Source organism: Schistocerca serialis, chromosome 9 (assembly GCF_023864345.2).
Source record: "Schistocerca serialis cubense isolate TAMUIC-IGC-003099 chromosome 9, iqSchSeri2.2, whole genome shotgun sequence".
NCBI classification, from domain to species: Eukaryota; Metazoa; Arthropoda; class Insecta; order Orthoptera; family Acrididae; genus Schistocerca; species Schistocerca serialis.
This window is the reverse complement of record NC_064646.1, coordinates 35,235,114-35,252,531: the sequence shown is the minus strand read 5'-3', so window position 1 is coordinate 35,252,531 and position 17,418 is coordinate 35,235,114. Positions and strand designations below refer to the sequence as shown.

General features: G+C 41.8%; 1 protein-coding gene across 1 annotated transcript in view; it reads left to right on the top strand.

Annotated features, from left to right (window-relative positions):
• Nucleotides 1-17,418, top strand: part of LOC126418802 (midasin-like) — a 298,364-nt gene that overhangs the window by 11,289 nt on the left and 269,657 nt on the right. Inside the window, exons 2-5 of the mRNA XM_050085737.1 lie at nucleotides 5,809-6,077; nucleotides 6,536-6,769; nucleotides 10,621-10,867; nucleotides 12,169-12,319. Of these exons, the coding sequence (XP_049941694.1) occupies nucleotides 5,809-6,077; nucleotides 6,536-6,769; nucleotides 10,621-10,867; nucleotides 12,169-12,319 (901 nt within the window). The remainder of the gene's footprint in view (nucleotides 1-5,808; nucleotides 6,078-6,535; nucleotides 6,770-10,620; nucleotides 10,868-12,168; nucleotides 12,320-17,418) is intronic.

Here is a 17,418-nt window from a genome sequence, read left to right as displayed (position 1 = left end):
CGTTTTAGCAGATCCTCAGTGTGTTTTTTCCAATTCAACCCCTCATCAATGCGTACACCTAGAAATTTTGAATATTCTACCTTAGCTACTGATTTCTGATCGAAGTCCGTATTTATTAATGGTGTCATTCCATTTACTGTGTTGAACTGTATATACTGTGTTTTGTCAAAGCTTAATGAGAGCCCATTTGCAGAGAACCACTTAATGATTTTCTGAAAAACATAGTTTAAAATTTCACCAGTTAATTCTTGTCTGTTGGGTGTGATAGCTGTACTTGTATCATCGGCAAAAAGTACCAGTATTGCATCTTCGTGAATATAGAATGGCAAGTCATTAACATATTAAGAACAGCAGAGGACCCAAGACCGAACCTTGCGGCATCCCATTCTTGATCGTTCCCCAGTTCGAGAAATCACCAGTTTTTTGCATATTATGTTAACTACTTATTTCAGCGTTCTGCATTCTTCCAGTTAGGTATGATTTAAACCGTTTGAGCACTGTCCCATTCATACCACAGTACTTGAGCTTATCTAGAAGTATTCCGTCATTCACACAATCAAAAGCCTTTGATAGATCACAAAAAATCTCAATAGGTGACTTCCGGTTACTCGGAGCATTTAATATTTCATTAGTGAAAGTATATATAGCATTTTCAGTTGAAAAACCCTTCTGGAAACCAAACTGACATTTTGTTAAAACTTTATTTTTACAAAGGTGTGAAGCATTACTTTTTCAACTTCATGTGGTTGTCCTCAACCCAGCTTGCTACCTTCCTAGATGTGGACCTCCACCTCTCTGATGGGCCTATCTGCATCTCTGTCCACATTAAACCCACCAACTCCCAACAGTACGTGCATTTAGACAGCTGTCATGCCTTTCACACCAAAAAATCCCTCCCATACCTCCAGTGGACATCATATCTGCTGGGTTACAAACTCCCTTGCTCAGTATGCTGAGGGTCTCACCGAGGCCTTCACAGGCAGGCACTATCCCCCAGACCTAGTCTGGAAACAGATCTCCCCTGCCATTTCCCCTCACAATCTCAATCCTCCCACCACCCTCAAAAACCAGCCACATTGTCCCCTTCATCACCCAGTACCACCCCAAACTGGAACAACTGAACCACATCCTTCGCCAGGTCTTAGATTACCTATCATCGTGCCCTGAAATGAGGGATACTCTACCCAGGATACTTCCCAACCCCCCCCCCCCCCCCTAAATTGGTGTTCTGTCGCCCACCCAACTGCACAACATCCTAGTCCATCCCTGCACCACTCCCAATCTCAACCCCCTGCCACAAGGATCATATTCCTGTGGAAGACACAGGTGCAAAACCTGCCCACTTCATCCATTCAGTGTTTCCTGTTCCAGTCCTGTCACAGATTTATCCTACCCCATCAGAGGTCAGGCCACTTGTGAAAGTAGCCATGCCATTTACCAGCTCTGCTGCAGTCATTGCACAGCTTTTTATATTGGTATGACCAGCAACCAGCTGTCCACCAGGATGAAAGGCCACCACCAAACTGTTTCTGAGAGCAAAGTAGACTACCCTTTGGCACAACATGCAGATGAACATAACACCCTTGATTTCAATGGCTGCTTCACTACTTGAGCCATCTGAATCCTTCCCTCCACCGCCTGCTTTTCTGAACTGTGCAGATGTGAGTTATGCTTTACAACACACACTCTGCTCTCATAATTATGCCAACTTTAACCCACGATAACATACTGTCTCCACACCCTCCGCCCAATAGTTTCCACCCCCACTGTCCTATCACCTCCTCCCCATTCTTGTCTCCCACCCTGTTTGTCGGCAGCCCTCCGCCAATGCATCTGCCCCTCTTTGCCCGCTCCTCTCCTTTTTTATTCCTCTTTCCCTACCTCCCTGCCCCACAAGCTCCTGATCTGCACCAGTTGTCAGTCTAGTCCTTGCACATTCCACCAGACAGTGTTTATCTCTCTCCCCATCTGTACACTACTATCCCTTCCCCACACCCTCCAGATTGCTGCTTGCATCCCTGTGTGTGTGTTTACTGCTGAAGGCTGTGGCCAAAAGCTATATGCGAGTGCCTTTTGACCATGCCTGAATGCAACTTGAAGTGTCATCTTTATGGTAAGTAGCAATCTGTCTTTTTCTACATTGTTGATATTCCTACCTGGAGTTTCAATTCTTTGATACAATATCAGTGAGTCACTTTTGGAATCAGCCAACTCATACAAATACCTGGATGTAGCACTGAGGGATATGTCACATAAGTTCAGTTGTGGGTAAAGCACATGGTAGACTTAAGTTTATTGGTAGAATATGGGGGGGTGCCATCAGTCTGCAAAAGAGATTGCCTACAAATTACTCGTGTGACCAGTTCTAGAATATTGCTCGAGTGTATGTGACCCGTACCAGATGGGACTAACATGGGATATTGAACGTATACAGGGGAGGAGAGCATGAATGGTCACAGATTTGTTTAATCCATGGGAGAGTGTCATAGAGATACTGAAGGAACTGAACTGGGAGTCTCTTGAAGGTAGTAAACTATCCCAAGAAAGCCTATTAATTAAGTTTCAAGAACAGGCTTTAAATGATTACTTTAGAAATATACAACCCCGTATGTATCGCTCACATAGGGATTGTGAGGTTAAGATTACAATAATTACTGCATGTACAGAGACATTCAAAGAATCAGTCTTCCCACACTCCATATGTGAATGGTGTGGGAAGAAACTGTGGTAACTGTTAAAATAGGACATACCCTCTACCATGCACCTCACAGTGGTTTGCGGAGTACAGATGTAGGTGTAGAATGCAGGTGGCACGAGGTGGCTCGAAGCAGCAAGAAGAATATCCTCACATTATCTAAAGGGACAGCACACAGTGGCAGCTGGGAGCGAGAGCCTAGACCACAGTGGCCATTGTAGCAAGACTTTGAATTTCGCCGCGCTACACTCGTTCCCTCACACAAAAATTATACTGTCGGAGCGGTATGAGTGCTCGTCGGCAGAGAAAATACTAAAATTGTAACTCTTTTTTGTTTTTCTATCCGTTTCTTTATTGTCTCTTGATAGCCGAAGCTTAAGGCAGACGTGATCTGATGGAGACGTTAAAAAAAACTTATTAGCTAGTCTTGATTTGATTTTAATGTGTAGACATATTGTGGAAGTTGTTAAGAAATTCGGAGGATGGAAGTAGCAAAGTAAATTTAATTGCATACAGTATCGAGATGATTTTATTTGGTATAAATTAGTGATTCCTGGACGATTGCAAGATTTCGGAGCAGACTTTTCACGCACATTTTTGAAGACCTGGACGCCGCACGAAAGAAGACATGTTAACCTGGTAAAGAATGAACTCTAAGCTACGTCATTTCCCCCTGTCAGTTACATTTTGTTATTCTCTGTTCTTTTTCAGTAATTTTTGTAGTGGAAATTGGTTTAACTTTTGCTCAAAAACGCCACAAGGACCACCCCAACAATAGCTTTTCCGAAATAATAAAGTCCGATAGCTTTTCTGTAATACAAAGTCCGATTTGCTTTTCATTCTTTCCCTTTTTCATGGTCTCGCTTCTCCATTTATTTTTTATTAACCACTACACCATGTGCCGTATGCATAGCCAGAGCGAACAAAACATTCCTCTTCCTCTTCAGCACAGCAGGCAGCCAGTGCATTGCACTGTCAGAATGTATGTATGCACCTGTCACGTACTCTAGAGTCTTTCTCTTATTATTTTACAGAAACTATCTATGATTTTTTTTGTCACTGATAGCCTCATATATCAGCACCACGATGAACTACCTATCATTTCGTCAATAGTCATAGTTATTGTGAGATTTTGAAGTTACATACCTCATTGCAAGACATTTGAATAGTTTGCAATTAAAAATTGGAGTCACTTTGAGTTTACATTTGCTGGTTGTAAAACACAGGTAACATATTGGATTTTTCCTTGAACTTAGGAGGTGTTAGATATCTGTCTCCAAACTCAAGAAAATGGATCTGTGCAAACAATACCCATGTGCTCAAACAACTTGGCTGTAGTGAGTTATCCATATGTCATATTTTACAAATGGTTTGAGATACTGAAATGATATGTTGGCAGATGGTAGTACACAAATGTGGTTCGGTGGCTCAGTCCCAGACTACAAATCCAGAGGACTCGGGTTTGATTCCTAGTCAATCCTTGGATTTTTATGTCACTTATCACTTTTTTCACCTCTGGCAGTGTTTGTCGACGTGAAAAATACTGAGATATGCCACGGTTCGGAATCCACGTTAAACTGTAGCTCCCCGTGTAACTGCCTGGGTAAGTCAATTCAGAGGTGACAGGTAGGCAACGGCATACCACCTCCAACAGGACATCGCCTAGTAGAGCTCTGTGGTGGTCAAAACAGTCTTTGGATTGATGACTGCTTTCCTTTAACACACAAAGAGAAAAGTATTTTGGCACGAGATTGATATACGAAATCTTCATATGTATCATGATATAAGTAAGTATAGACATTTTCAGTGGACTAATGTGTGTGTGGGTGTTTTTTTTTTTTTTTTTTGAAGAAGTTACTATCGATAGCTGGTGAAGGGAGAAATTGTGTTGGTGTGCTTGTGATTATTTAGGTTTACGTCACAATTGTGAGCATGTTAATTAAGTTATGAAAACTCTACTATGTTAGGCAGAAGAAGCAAAATTTAACATGGTAGCAACACAAATGCAAGTGTTATTCTGAACTCGCCACTCGTAACACCTCTCTGAAGGAAAAAAAGAAGGTTAACAAGTTAGGTGAAACTAAGTTGCCACTTTTTTTTCCAGTGCAATCCTGTAACCTGTGTATTTCTACTAATGAACAATTGAGACTGAAACTTGCCAGAGGATTTCGTTCTACGTCTCAATGTTCTGTGGATTACGGAAAAAAATATCTTCACGGAAAATAGTATACCAACTTTTTGTTCCTGTCCTTGTGCAGAATGAAGGACTAAACTTATTTATTTAAAATATCTTATAATTCAGCAAATATATTGATAATCTAATCTGTTTTCTTCTTGCGTAGTTGTGACAGTCGTAGTGGACTCAAAGTTTTAAGTATATGAAATAGTTAAAAGTTAAATAATTGTCTCAATGAGAACACCGCACCACACACACACACACACACACACACACACACACACACACACACACAATATCACTGAAATTATCTGCCATGATATAGATTCTGCCAGTTATTGGAGGGAACTGGAGTCCTATTAACTTCTCTTAAAATGGAGCTCTGCTACTCAACACAAGGTTTCCCCAGCTAAAGGACCACATTTACCTTCTGCAATTGAGTCTGTGTGTGTCACATTTTATGAGAGTCCACTGTGTTTGCACAGACAGGGCAGTCAGTAATTTGCCTTGGAACTGATACTCTGTATATGTTGTTAGACACTAAGTATGAAGCATATACTAATTTTTTTGTTTGGCTCGGTATTCTTGTGTTGGGAAGCAACACACAGAGTTCTTTACTGGGTTCAAGCAGCTAACCTTTTTTTTGTTTAGCATCTCTAGACTTTTTGCAGCTTGTGTTCTGCTATTTAAAACAGTTATTTAACAGCTCATGCTGACTAATTATCGGATTATGACTGAACATTTTCTCAGTTAGTGCATGGCAGAATACTCTGCCAAGCACCCTCAAACCTAAACAAGAACAAGGTCTTAACAACAAGACATTTGTCATCTTTCTTCCATATTCAATTTGTAAATTGTTAAAAAGTAAAGGAATAAATACAAATTTAAAAAATAATAGACATAAGGTGCAATAATTTTAAATAATTTATGTTTTCAGAAGCTGTCCACTGAGAATCGACAGGCACTTCTCTGCTACATATCACACTTGCTTATACAACCCAGCCTTACTGAGCAAGTGGCAAAAAATTTCCCTCAAATTGTGTTGCAGTTGCTTCACATAGCTAAAGACTGGAACAAACTGCAGACACTTTTCAGAAATATTAGCCCATCTCTTCATATTATGATATACGAGAATGAAGGTGAAAGACATAAGAAAATCTGTGTGGCTCTTGGAAAGCTAATAATGTTTCACCCGGATGCACTAAGGTATTAGTGATTTGTTTTAATAATGTAATATGTAGCAATAATAGTGTTAACAGTAGATTAATAAACAAAACAAGTATTTGCAGCCGCTGATCTGCAACTAATTGATGCACGATGCAGAGACCCATGTTTCTGTACACAAAATTACGCAAAATTACTGACACACGTAATGAAAAAGATGTTCATATATGCACATCTGTGGTAACGGTGACACAGGTGTTAGATTGTGCATCAAATTAGAAAAGATGTGGTAATTTGAACACTAGTGAATTTTTCTGTACATTTATGTATGTGTGTGCACCAACCATCAATCAGCAACCAGTTCCTTGTACTCCCACTTTTATTTATTCTTTTCATCATGGAATTTCCATTAACATAGAGTATATATTTCAAATTGCACATATTAAATTTCTCTACTATTTATATAGTTCACAGAGACAGTGTTACACTTTTTGTTGCAGATTCAGCTTGGAGTATTTTGAAAAATATCCTGCACCATTTACATATCTTTTTTCACGTTCGGAAGTTGCTTGGAACCGTGCTATATATGTGGACGAACAAGTCTCAGATTACGATATTATTGCATCGTGCTACAGCTTTCTGTCCACCTCCTGTGATCATTTTCGGCAGTGTTGGAATTGGGCTGCATTTACTGAGTTATTGAGAAGATACAAGCATAACAGAAAACTGATGTGGTAAAGTCAAGCACTTGTTTCTAGCAAATTTTATCTGTCCTTTTTGCACGAGTTAAAAATTTTGTATTAAGTAAGTAAGAAATCTGTATTAATTATTGATGTATGTGTTCTTAAGGTATTTCAAACACTTCTCTTTCTTGCAAAATTTATATTAGATATTAATTCATGTTGTTCTATTGTAAGTCAGTATTGCCATGACAAGTAGGTTCTTAGGTTCCTCTTGTTGGATATAAAATTGTAATTGAGGAGTTGAGAAAATCAACGTTTCTTGCAGTTTTGATAAAATGTTAGATTAATCAGTTATGGAAACCATGGACCTTATTGAGATGGGTGACTTGCATTCCTAAGCGATACAAATAGCTGCGCTGCCGAAATGGAGGTCTGGCTGTGGAGAAGCCAGACAAAGATGTGGTTCCTAGCCAATAATTGCCTTGCTATGTGATAATGGCTGCAACTACAGGTATTATCTTTTTCGAGGACATGATGATCTGATGTGTGGGTTAATGATGATGGCATCATTGTGGCTAAAGTATTCTATAGGTCAAACATTGCCCTAACCACACCTCAGTGGCTACTCGGATGGAGGAGGGGGGAAGGGGACTAGTGTTCAGTGGGTTGGAGAGTGGAATGTTAAATCCTTAACCAGCGTACATGTCAGGAGCTCAGGCGGGTATCCAGGGTGTTTTTCCTACACGTAAAATGAGAAATGCCAGGATTCAGAGAAAAATGGTTTTGTTCCCAAGAAGTACCACTAAGGGGTACAATATTCATGAAAACTGGCAACAGCCACAGAGTGAACCGCACGTGGTATGGAAAGAACATTTTGCCCTCAATAGGAAGGACTAGTGGACATGTCCAGAGGTTAAGAAAGCCGGCAGGCACGAGATTGACCCACAGTCATGGCCGCTACCTCACTGACGCTCTCGCGCACCTCAAGTGGTGGCACCCAGTTGTCCCATCGGTGGGTTTGTGGCAGAAAGTTGGCGTCTATCTCTCAGCAGTATCGTGGTGACGCCCATAGCTCAGTGTAATAGTGTGGGAGCCAGCCACAAGTACTGTGGAATTGTTTACATAACTGCTTGTGCCACTGCGTGAGGCTAAGTTAAAATGATGGAAGCAGAATATGATAAAAATTTTTACCATTGTAACCCATTACCATGTACATCAGGTAGGAAGGTTAGAGAATTTAAAAAGAGAGGTGAATGTACTGGAGGTAGATACAGCGGGCAGTAGCAAATTGTGGTGGAAGGAACAACATGATCTCTGGTCCAGAGAGTACAGGTTATAAATACAAAATCAAATAAGGATTATGCAGGAGTAGGCGTAATAGTGAATAAGAAAATAGGAGTGTGAGTAAACTACTGTCAACAGCATAATGAATACATTATTGTATCCAAGGTATTCACAAAGGTAACGCCCTACTACATTAGTGAAAGTTTATATGCCCACAAGCTCCATGGGTGATCAAGAGGTTGAATCAGTTTATGATGAGGTAAAAGAAATTACTCAGATAATTAATGGAGAGAAAAATTTGTAATGGGGGACTGGCATTCGATAATAGGGAAGGTAAGGGAAGTAATTGTAGAAGTGTGTGGAGTGAAATGAATGAAAGAGGAACCCTCCTGGTAGGATTTAGCAGAGAGCACAATTTAATCATTGCTAACACTTTGTTTAAGAATCATGAGAGAACATAATAAAATGCAACACCTGCAGCCATCCTTTCTCTAGTACCTTCCGCTGCGGAAGTCGAACATGCGGCAGAACAAATGGACGTGGTCAGCCCATAGAGGGCTCCGCCTCCGCGGCGGCTATTCCGCGCAGCGAGGGCACCACCGCTAAGCCGCGTGCAGACAGCGGCCAATAGCCGCTCCCTCCGGTTTCGTATATAGGGACCCGCTCTGCCCTAGTCCAGCCAGTCTGGTACTCGCTCTGGATTTCGTTTCTGTCTCGGCGGTACTGCGTTCTGGTTGTTGCTCGTTGTTGACATTTGCCTGGCTCTGGTTCCGAGTGGATTTACGTTTGGTGTTTGGTGTTGTGGTTTCCACAAGCCTCTGTTGTTTATCTCTTCCTCGTTTGTGTCGCTCATAGTCGGTCGTGGTCGGTTGTTGTCAGTTGTCGTTGGTCTGTCGTCTGACTCGTCCTGTGTTTACACGGTGGTGTGTACTCCACCGCCGGCGGCTCCGATCTGCAGCCCAAGGCGTTCCCGCTGTCGGTTGTGGTTACTACACTTTCGATGTTAATTGTTATGTAGCACCCAGTTTTGGTGACTCAGTACACCATGTGGTTGCAGACATGCCTTTGCTGTTAGAGTATTGTACAGAAGCTAGTTCATAGATGTTGGCCACTGATGGGATCATGTATGCAGCTTTTCACCCTCTCAATGCCAGTTAAGGTCTGAAGATGGTATACTAAATCACCGAAACTAGTTGGCGTATAATACATACTGTGAAAAGGACGGCTGCAGGTGTTCCATTTTGTTACGTAAGTGAATGGCCAAAGTCCCACAAACCTGCAGTGAGGAGGACAAACGTACAAAAACGTGAATGAAGATTGTGTACATGGAAGAGGCTGGAGACATTGGAATGTTTCAGATTGATTACATAATGGTAAAGCAGAAAGTTCAGAATCAGATTTTAAACTGTAAGACATTTGTAGGGGCAAACATGGACTCTTGACTGTAATTTATTGGTTACTGACTCCAGAATAAAACTGATGAAATTTCAGAAAGGTAGGAAATTAAATTGGGACCTGGATAAGTTTAAAGAACCAGAGCTTGTTGAAACTTTCAAACAGAGCATTAGGCCACAATTGACTGCAGTGGGGGGGGGGGGGGGGGGGGGGAAGGAGTGCAACAGAAGATGACTGGGTAACCTAAAGAGATGGCATAGTGAAGGCAGCAGATTATCAAATAGACACAAAGGTAAGGCCTAGTAAAGTCCCTGGATATCACAGGAGATAATGGATTTAATTTGCAAAAGGAGAAAAACTGAACTATGTGAAAAGAAATACAGACACGTAAAAAATGAGATTGGATTCATGATTAGAGGAAAGATTGGTGCCACCTGTAAGACAATTAGAGACCTTTGGAGAAAAGAGGAGCAGCTGTATCAAAATTAGGAGCTCAACGGGCAAGCCAGTATTAAGCAAAAAAGGGCAAGGTGGAATATGTAGAATGGCATACAAAGCAAATAGATTTGAAGGCAATATTACAGATTTAGAAGAGGAATTAGATGTTGATGAGATGGGAAGTGTAGCATTGTGAGAGGAATTTGATGAAGCACTGAAAGACCAAAGTCAAAAAACAGGGTGCCTGCTCCTGTGTTTTCATTTTACCATTCACACAGATCATTCTCCAGAACATTGTCAGTGAATTACTGTGTTAGTAAGACATAAAGTGATGAGAAAACAGTGCAAAAATGAATATGAATAATATCATATTGACCTGCATTTAACTGATGACCAAGTAATGAGGAGTAATCTGAATGATCGCTACTTGTACCGAGGCAAAACTTGTAATTTTCAGAGGATGAACAAGTTAAAAATTGCTAAGTGGGTATCTACACACAATCAACATGTCCCTTGACAAACATCTTCTTTTTTAGTATTTCTTGTGAATAGCTAATCACTTTCGTCTCTGGGTGATCCAACTATTGACGCACCTTTAGAAAAACTGTTAATAATTTATGTGCCTGTATGACATTCCAGTTGTTCTAATGCTTGGTAGAGTATCCATTAACTGGGTATAGCCTCCAAGTTAATCAACAATGTAAGATAAATCAGTATATTTTTTGTGTGTTGACAAACTGCCTCAATTAATTTTCTAATGTTTTTTTTTTTTCCCCCCATTCCAGGGTCGGTCTTAATTGTTTAGCAACTGTGACCGGTATGTCAGACTCGGAGCGGCAGTACTTGTTGTTCGGACAAAATGCTACTGAAAATTATCTTCTCGAGTTTGACGAATACACGGAAAAACTCAGTAATATCAAAGTCGTGTCATCAGACATTCTCGAAGCACCTTCATCCGACTCGTGTTCTATGCTGGGATCTGTTATTACAGTTGCTGGCTTTCAGTTTCCAGTAGTTGATCCAACTAAGCAGGTACCTGGATATGTTCATCCTGATAGCATGTTTCTCATATGTGTTAATTAGTTTGTAAGTTTAGTGTAGAATATGGTATGTATACATAGTGATAGACTATGTCAGCAGCTTTTCAAAATTGGAAAGATTTTCAATGCAGAAAAGCAGTTACAGTGGAAACTCTCTTAACAAGCACCTCCCATAATGCACAGTTCGCATAACGAGCAAAACAGATTGCAAAAAAAATGACTCGCTCAACGAGTGGTGTTTCCCACGAGTGAAAGCAATTTAGTGAGTGTCCGCCTGCACCGACAGCAGTTGCACGGGATCCGGTGTAGCCGTCGGTACACGTCTGCTGGGCCACCCCTCCAGTTGCTCTGTACCTGGAGCAGTACGGGGCGGCTGGCGGTAGCCGTTCGGCCCACTTGCTCGTGGACCCACTATGCTACAATACCTTCATTCGTGCTTCACCCTTGACATTGAGACAGTTGGACTCTGTATCTTGCTGCATTTTTTTGTAATGACTCTTCATTTGCTTGGTGGCATACGAGTTAAGTAAATAGTCCATTTGTTGTGTTAACTGGTTCTCTAATGATTTCTGCTCCTGTCCAGCATTCCTACAAGGACAATTGGCACTCCACTCTGTAGCCCACCTCTCCTTACCATTGTGTACAAAGTACACTACAATGTATGTTTAATTTCAAACGTCTTGTCGCCCTTTACACACTCTGGGCAGTTGAGACCCTTGCTCCTCCATTACCTTCACTACAAAACACAAGCCTATGCACATTTCTGCGGAAGACTGAAACCACACGTGAACAAACAGTACCACGTGAGAACACTGAAAATGCAGCTGGCACTGACCTCTGCCATTGCTTCAGTGTGTATATGGAAACAAAGCTGTGAAGTGGACAAATCACAGCACTTCACACCTGACGGCATCGTGTAGCTGGCATGACCTTGAGGCACCTATGTACCTATTTTGGTGACGGCCACTTTAGTCTTGTATCGAGCCAAAAGTATGTGGTGATTAGTGCCCAAAAAAAGACATCTTTCTTAAGTTATGGACTCTACTCATTCTCTTTGGTTCTCCTCCGTCCCCTGCAGGGTAAGCATTTCTTCAATGGTGCAAGCAACTGGCAGTAAACAGCAGTGAATCACCTGAAATTTTCCATTTTCTCCAGTTGAATGTGGCTTCATGTGCAGCATGTTTACTAGTTATAAATGCCCCACCATTTGGATGCACGGGTAGAATAAGATTTATCCTTGAAAACTTTAAACTTCTCGAGTTAACTGTAAAGTCTGTGTTTGATGGTTTGCAGAGAGATGAGCCCCTCCAGCGTGGTGTACAAACTACGGAGCAAAACCTGCGTAGCCTCGCCTTGGCACTGGTCTCAGGTCGTGCTATCTGCCTCCAGGGACCAGTTGGTTCTGGCAAGACAGCTTTAGTTGAACACTTCGCTAATCTTACAGGTAACTACAGGCCTGTTTTATTATTTCCATTTTGGTAAGTCATGGAACCAAGTGTCGTATATGCGTGCAGGTATTTGTTTATATATCTAAAACAAATATGATGTAACTTACCAAACAAAAGCATTGGTATGTTGATAGACACACAAACACACACTCAAAATTCAAGCTTTTTGTATTTGTTTAAAAATACAGGTATTTGTTTAAAAATACGGGTTAATGTGGACCCGAGACTGCCCAGATAACTGAAAAACATGTGTAATTTATAAACACTCATGTGCCTCTCAGAAATTGGATGTTTACAAAACATGCTGCATGTCACATCTGAAAACCTGCCACATTACTTAAGTGTTACCCACGTGAAACAATGAGTTGAATGTTGATGACATTTAGCTCCTATAGAAAGCACTAGGCAAACATATAGACAAACTATAGGCTGCAGACATTTTACAAGGATAGAGTCTTCACATTTCTATGGCTACAGTTACATTTATACGCTGAAAACCACTGATGTGTGTACATCCCATTTGTATCAGTTATTTGGGCTTTTCTTCCATTCCTTCACATACAAATCAAAGGAAGAATGAGTGCTTAAGTACCTCTTTGCATGCTCTGATTAGTCTTGTTTTGTCCTGGTGATCCCTGTTTGGAGTGATATCTGGGGGGGTTGTAGTTTATTCCTCGGTTCATCACTTAAAGTTGGTTCTCAAAACTTTCAAAATAGGATTTCATAGGACAGTTCATGTCTGTCATCATGCGTCTGCCAGTTCAGTCCTTCCAGTATCTTCGTGACACCGTCCCTTGGGTCGAACAAACCTGAGACTATTTGTGCTCCCTTGTTTGTATACGTTAAGTACCCCCTGTTAGTCCTATTTGGTATGTTTATTATCTGAAGAACGTGTAACAATGCTGTGCACTCACACTGCTGGCACAGTTGTAAACTGTATGAGCCGAATGTGGCTTGACAACACCGTGGGAGTTGAACCGACTTGCGAGTCAATTTGCAGAGCAGTAGAGAGTTCGAACGCTGTGAAGAGATCGATCACAGAGGAAAACGCAACACGTGACCAGTACGAATGACTGACACATGAAGACATGAAAACAGAGCACAGCAGCAGGTGAAGGATCAGTCTGTGGTCACTCAAATCAGAGTTAGATATACCACGCCAGGACTGTTGCCTGCCCTCCGTGTCATTGTCATGAACTGTTCCACTGCAATAACTGACCCAGCTCCGCTGCATCCAGCTCGATGTCTGCCGGCAGTAACACTTAAGTGTGCGTCCCATGCTCTTGAGCAGTATTCTAGCATTGCTTGCACGAGTGCATTTTGTGCGGGCTCCTGTGTGGACTGATTACATTGACCTGGTATCCTTCCAAAGAACCAAAGTCTGCCAGATACTTTACCTATGACTGAGCCTATGTGATCGTTCCATATCCTATCCCAATAAATTGTTACATCCACGTTTTTCCATGAGCTGACCTATTCCACCTGCTGCCCATCAATATTATACTCATAGTATACTATTTTCTTTTGTTTAGTCAAGTGTGCAGTTATTTCTGAACATATAAGGCAGATTGTGAATCTTTGCACCGCTTTGAAATCTTATCAAGATCTGAATATTTATGCAGCTTTTTTCAGACAGTACTTCATCATAGATAACTGCATCATCTGCAAAACATCTGAAGTTACTATTAATATTGTCTGCAATGTCATTAATACACAACATGAACAGCAGGGGTCCCATCACACTACCCTGGGACACACCTGAAGCCATTTCTGCATATGACGATGACTCTCATCCGAGATACCTTGCTCCGTCCTCCCTACCAAACAGTTTCAATCCAGTCTCAATTTTACTTGATATCATTTATGTGTATACTTTTGATAATATGTGTAGATGTGGTACCCAGTAATTTTTTTTTAATTTATTTATTTTTTTTTTTTTTTTTGAAAATTGAGGAATACAGCATCTACCTGACTGCCCTCATCCACGGCTTTCAGTATGTCGTGAGAAAAGAGCAAATTGCACATGATCGGTGCTTTTGAATTCTTATTAGTTGCACGGAGTAAGTCATTCTGTTTGAGGTAACTCATGAATTTCTACAACAGTCAAACAATGGAAGCTCAAGGATGGAATGTAACAATATTATGGAAAGGAAAGTTCCTACTCACCAATAGCGGAAATGCTGAGTCACAGATAGACACAACAAAAACAGTGTCTACAATATAAGCTTTCAGCCAACAAGGCCTTTGTCGAAAATAGACACGACACACACACACCCGTGTGCGCGCGCGCGCGCGCGCACACACACACACACACACACACACACACACACACACACACAAAAAACTGTAGCCTCTGGAAGCTGAAACCACACTCACACTCTCACTCTGACTCCTCATAGAGATTCCTTTGGGCCATTGACCTTAGATTTCAGCTATTTCTCAGTGCTACTGACACTGACGTTTATATCACCCATCTTTTCACTGGTACAAGAATTGAATTGGAACAATTCTCCTTGGTTTTCCCATAGCAAGATACAAGCTTTTGTGGATTGAGTAAGATATTTGGAGAAATTAATGTACACCCAATGTGTGTAAAGGACTTAAAGTGCAGAATTTTTGTAGGGAAAAAAGTGCAAAATGACCTAGGAAACATATATATGCTACATTTTTATGTGCTTTAAAAACATAAAGGAGTGAATCAGAATTCCCCTTGCCTTTGTGACAAAAATGGTAGAGTGAGTAATGTTTTATCTTCTGTTTTTAAGTGCTACCTTCTAAAGCAGTTGGATGTGAAGTTTGAATGCAATGAAGGAACCGTGTGGAATTTTGACTTACATGCTCCATATATTTAAACTGTTGAAAATATGTAGACATCCATTGAGAAAGACATATATCGAAGCTGATTACTTACTGTTGTGAGAGCCTACGGTCGCAGGTTCGAATCCTGCCTCGGGCATGGATGTTTGTGATGTCCATAGGTTAGTTAGGTTTAAGTAGTTCTAAGTTCTAGGGGACTGATGACCTCAGCAGTTAAGTCCCATAGTGCTCAGAGCCATTTGAACCATTTTTTTGTTGAGAGATCAATGTTTAGGCTTTTTTTTGGGGGGGGGGGGGGGGCGGGGGGAGGAGAATGCATACTGTTTGCAGACACATTCTTGTGGCCATTCTGGTATTTGCGATACTATTACCCTACTCTGCCAAAAAAGGTGTGTGTCTGTTTAGCAAGACATGAAAAAACCTTGAACCTGAACACACACACACACACACACACACACACACACACACACACACACACACAAAGCTTTTATTTCAATGGGAGCCTATATTTGAGGGGTCAGGCTAGCCATAGAGTGACAGTTGCAACAAGTGGTTAGTAGTAGTGTATGTATATATTAGGCTAGACATAGACTGACAGTTGCAAGCAGTAAGTACTAGTCTGTATATATAGTGCCGCCTATACAATTTAACTATATAACTTTACCTGCCAGAGATTGCTACACAACAGGCTTTCCTACACAACAACATTTCGTAAGTGCATTTCTCAGTCTTCAGAAGGGCTATGGCATCACTTGAAGGAATAGGGTGCTTGGATAGCTTCATCAGTGGGGCCTGTTCATCTTTGCACTGCCCTTTCTTTATCAACAGTTTTTCAGGTACAAAGCTGGGGTGGTACACAAAGAGGGTGAGGAAACGAGAATATGGTGGAGATGATAGGACAGAGGGGGTGGAATATGTTGGGTGAAGGGTGTGGCAACAGTAGGTAACCGTAGGTTGAGACCAGGTTAATTTTGGGTGCGGAGAAAGTGTTGTAAGGATAACTCCGATCTGCGCCGTTCAGAAAAGCTGGCAGTGGAGGGGAGAATGCAGGTGGCTTGGGTAGTGAAGCAGCCATTGAAATCAGACATGTTATTTTCAGCTGCATGTTTTACCACAGGGTGGTCTATTTTGCTCGTGGCAACAGTTTGGTGGTGGTCGTTCATTCTGGTGGTTGCTGGTCATACCAATACGAAAAGTTTTGCAGTGATTGCAGCGGAGCTGGTGTATGGAATGACTCCTTTGACAGATGGCCTGACGTCTAATGGGGTAGGATAAGTTTGTGGCAGGACTGAAATAGGAAGTGCTGGGTGCGTAGATTAGGCAGATCTTACAGCTGGGTATTCAGAAGGGATATGGCCCCTATGGCAAGGGGTTGGGAGTGCTGTAGGGGTTTACCAGGTTGTTGTTGAGGTTGGGTGGGTGAGAGGACACCACTTTAGGAGCAGTGGGAAGGGTCTTGAGTAGGGTGTCCCTCATTTCAGGGCACAATGAGAGATATAGTCAGAGCTCTGACGAAGGATGTAGTTTAACTGTTCCAGTAGGGGCTGCTATTGGGTGACAGTCTTCAGTGACAACAACTCCCTTGCCCAGTATGCTGAGGGTCTCAGCAAGACCTTCACAGATAGGCATTATCCCGCAGATGTAGTCCTCAAACAGATATCCCATGCTATTTCTCCATATACCCAAAATCCTCCCACCACCCACAAGAACCAGCTACAAAGGAGTGTTCCTTCATCACCAATACCAACCCGGGTTGGAACAACTGAACCACATCCTTCGTCAGGGCTTTGATTACTTATCATTATTCCGTGAAATGAGGGACATCCTACCCAAGATCCTTTCTGCCCTCCTAAAGAGGGGTTTCGTTGTCCCTCCAACCTCCACAACATCCTAGTCCATCTCTATGCTTTTCCCCATCCCAACTCCTTGCCACAAAGATCATATTCCTGTGGAAGACACAGATGCAAAACCTGCCTAATCCACCCACCCAGTTCTTCCTATTCCAATTCAGTCACAGATTTATTCTACCCCATCAGAGGCCGAGCCATCTGTCAAAGCAGCCACATCGTGTACCAGCTCTGCTGCAGTCACTGCAAAGCTTTTCATGTTGTTATGACTAGCACCCAGCTGTCCACCAGAATGAACAGCCAATGCCAAACTGTGGCCCATATCGAAGAAAACCACCCCGTGGTGCAACATGCAACTGCCTGATTATTGGGGCATTGACGTTCGTCACCACCTAAGCGATTAACTTCCGTATCGCTGGATTGGGTGTAGT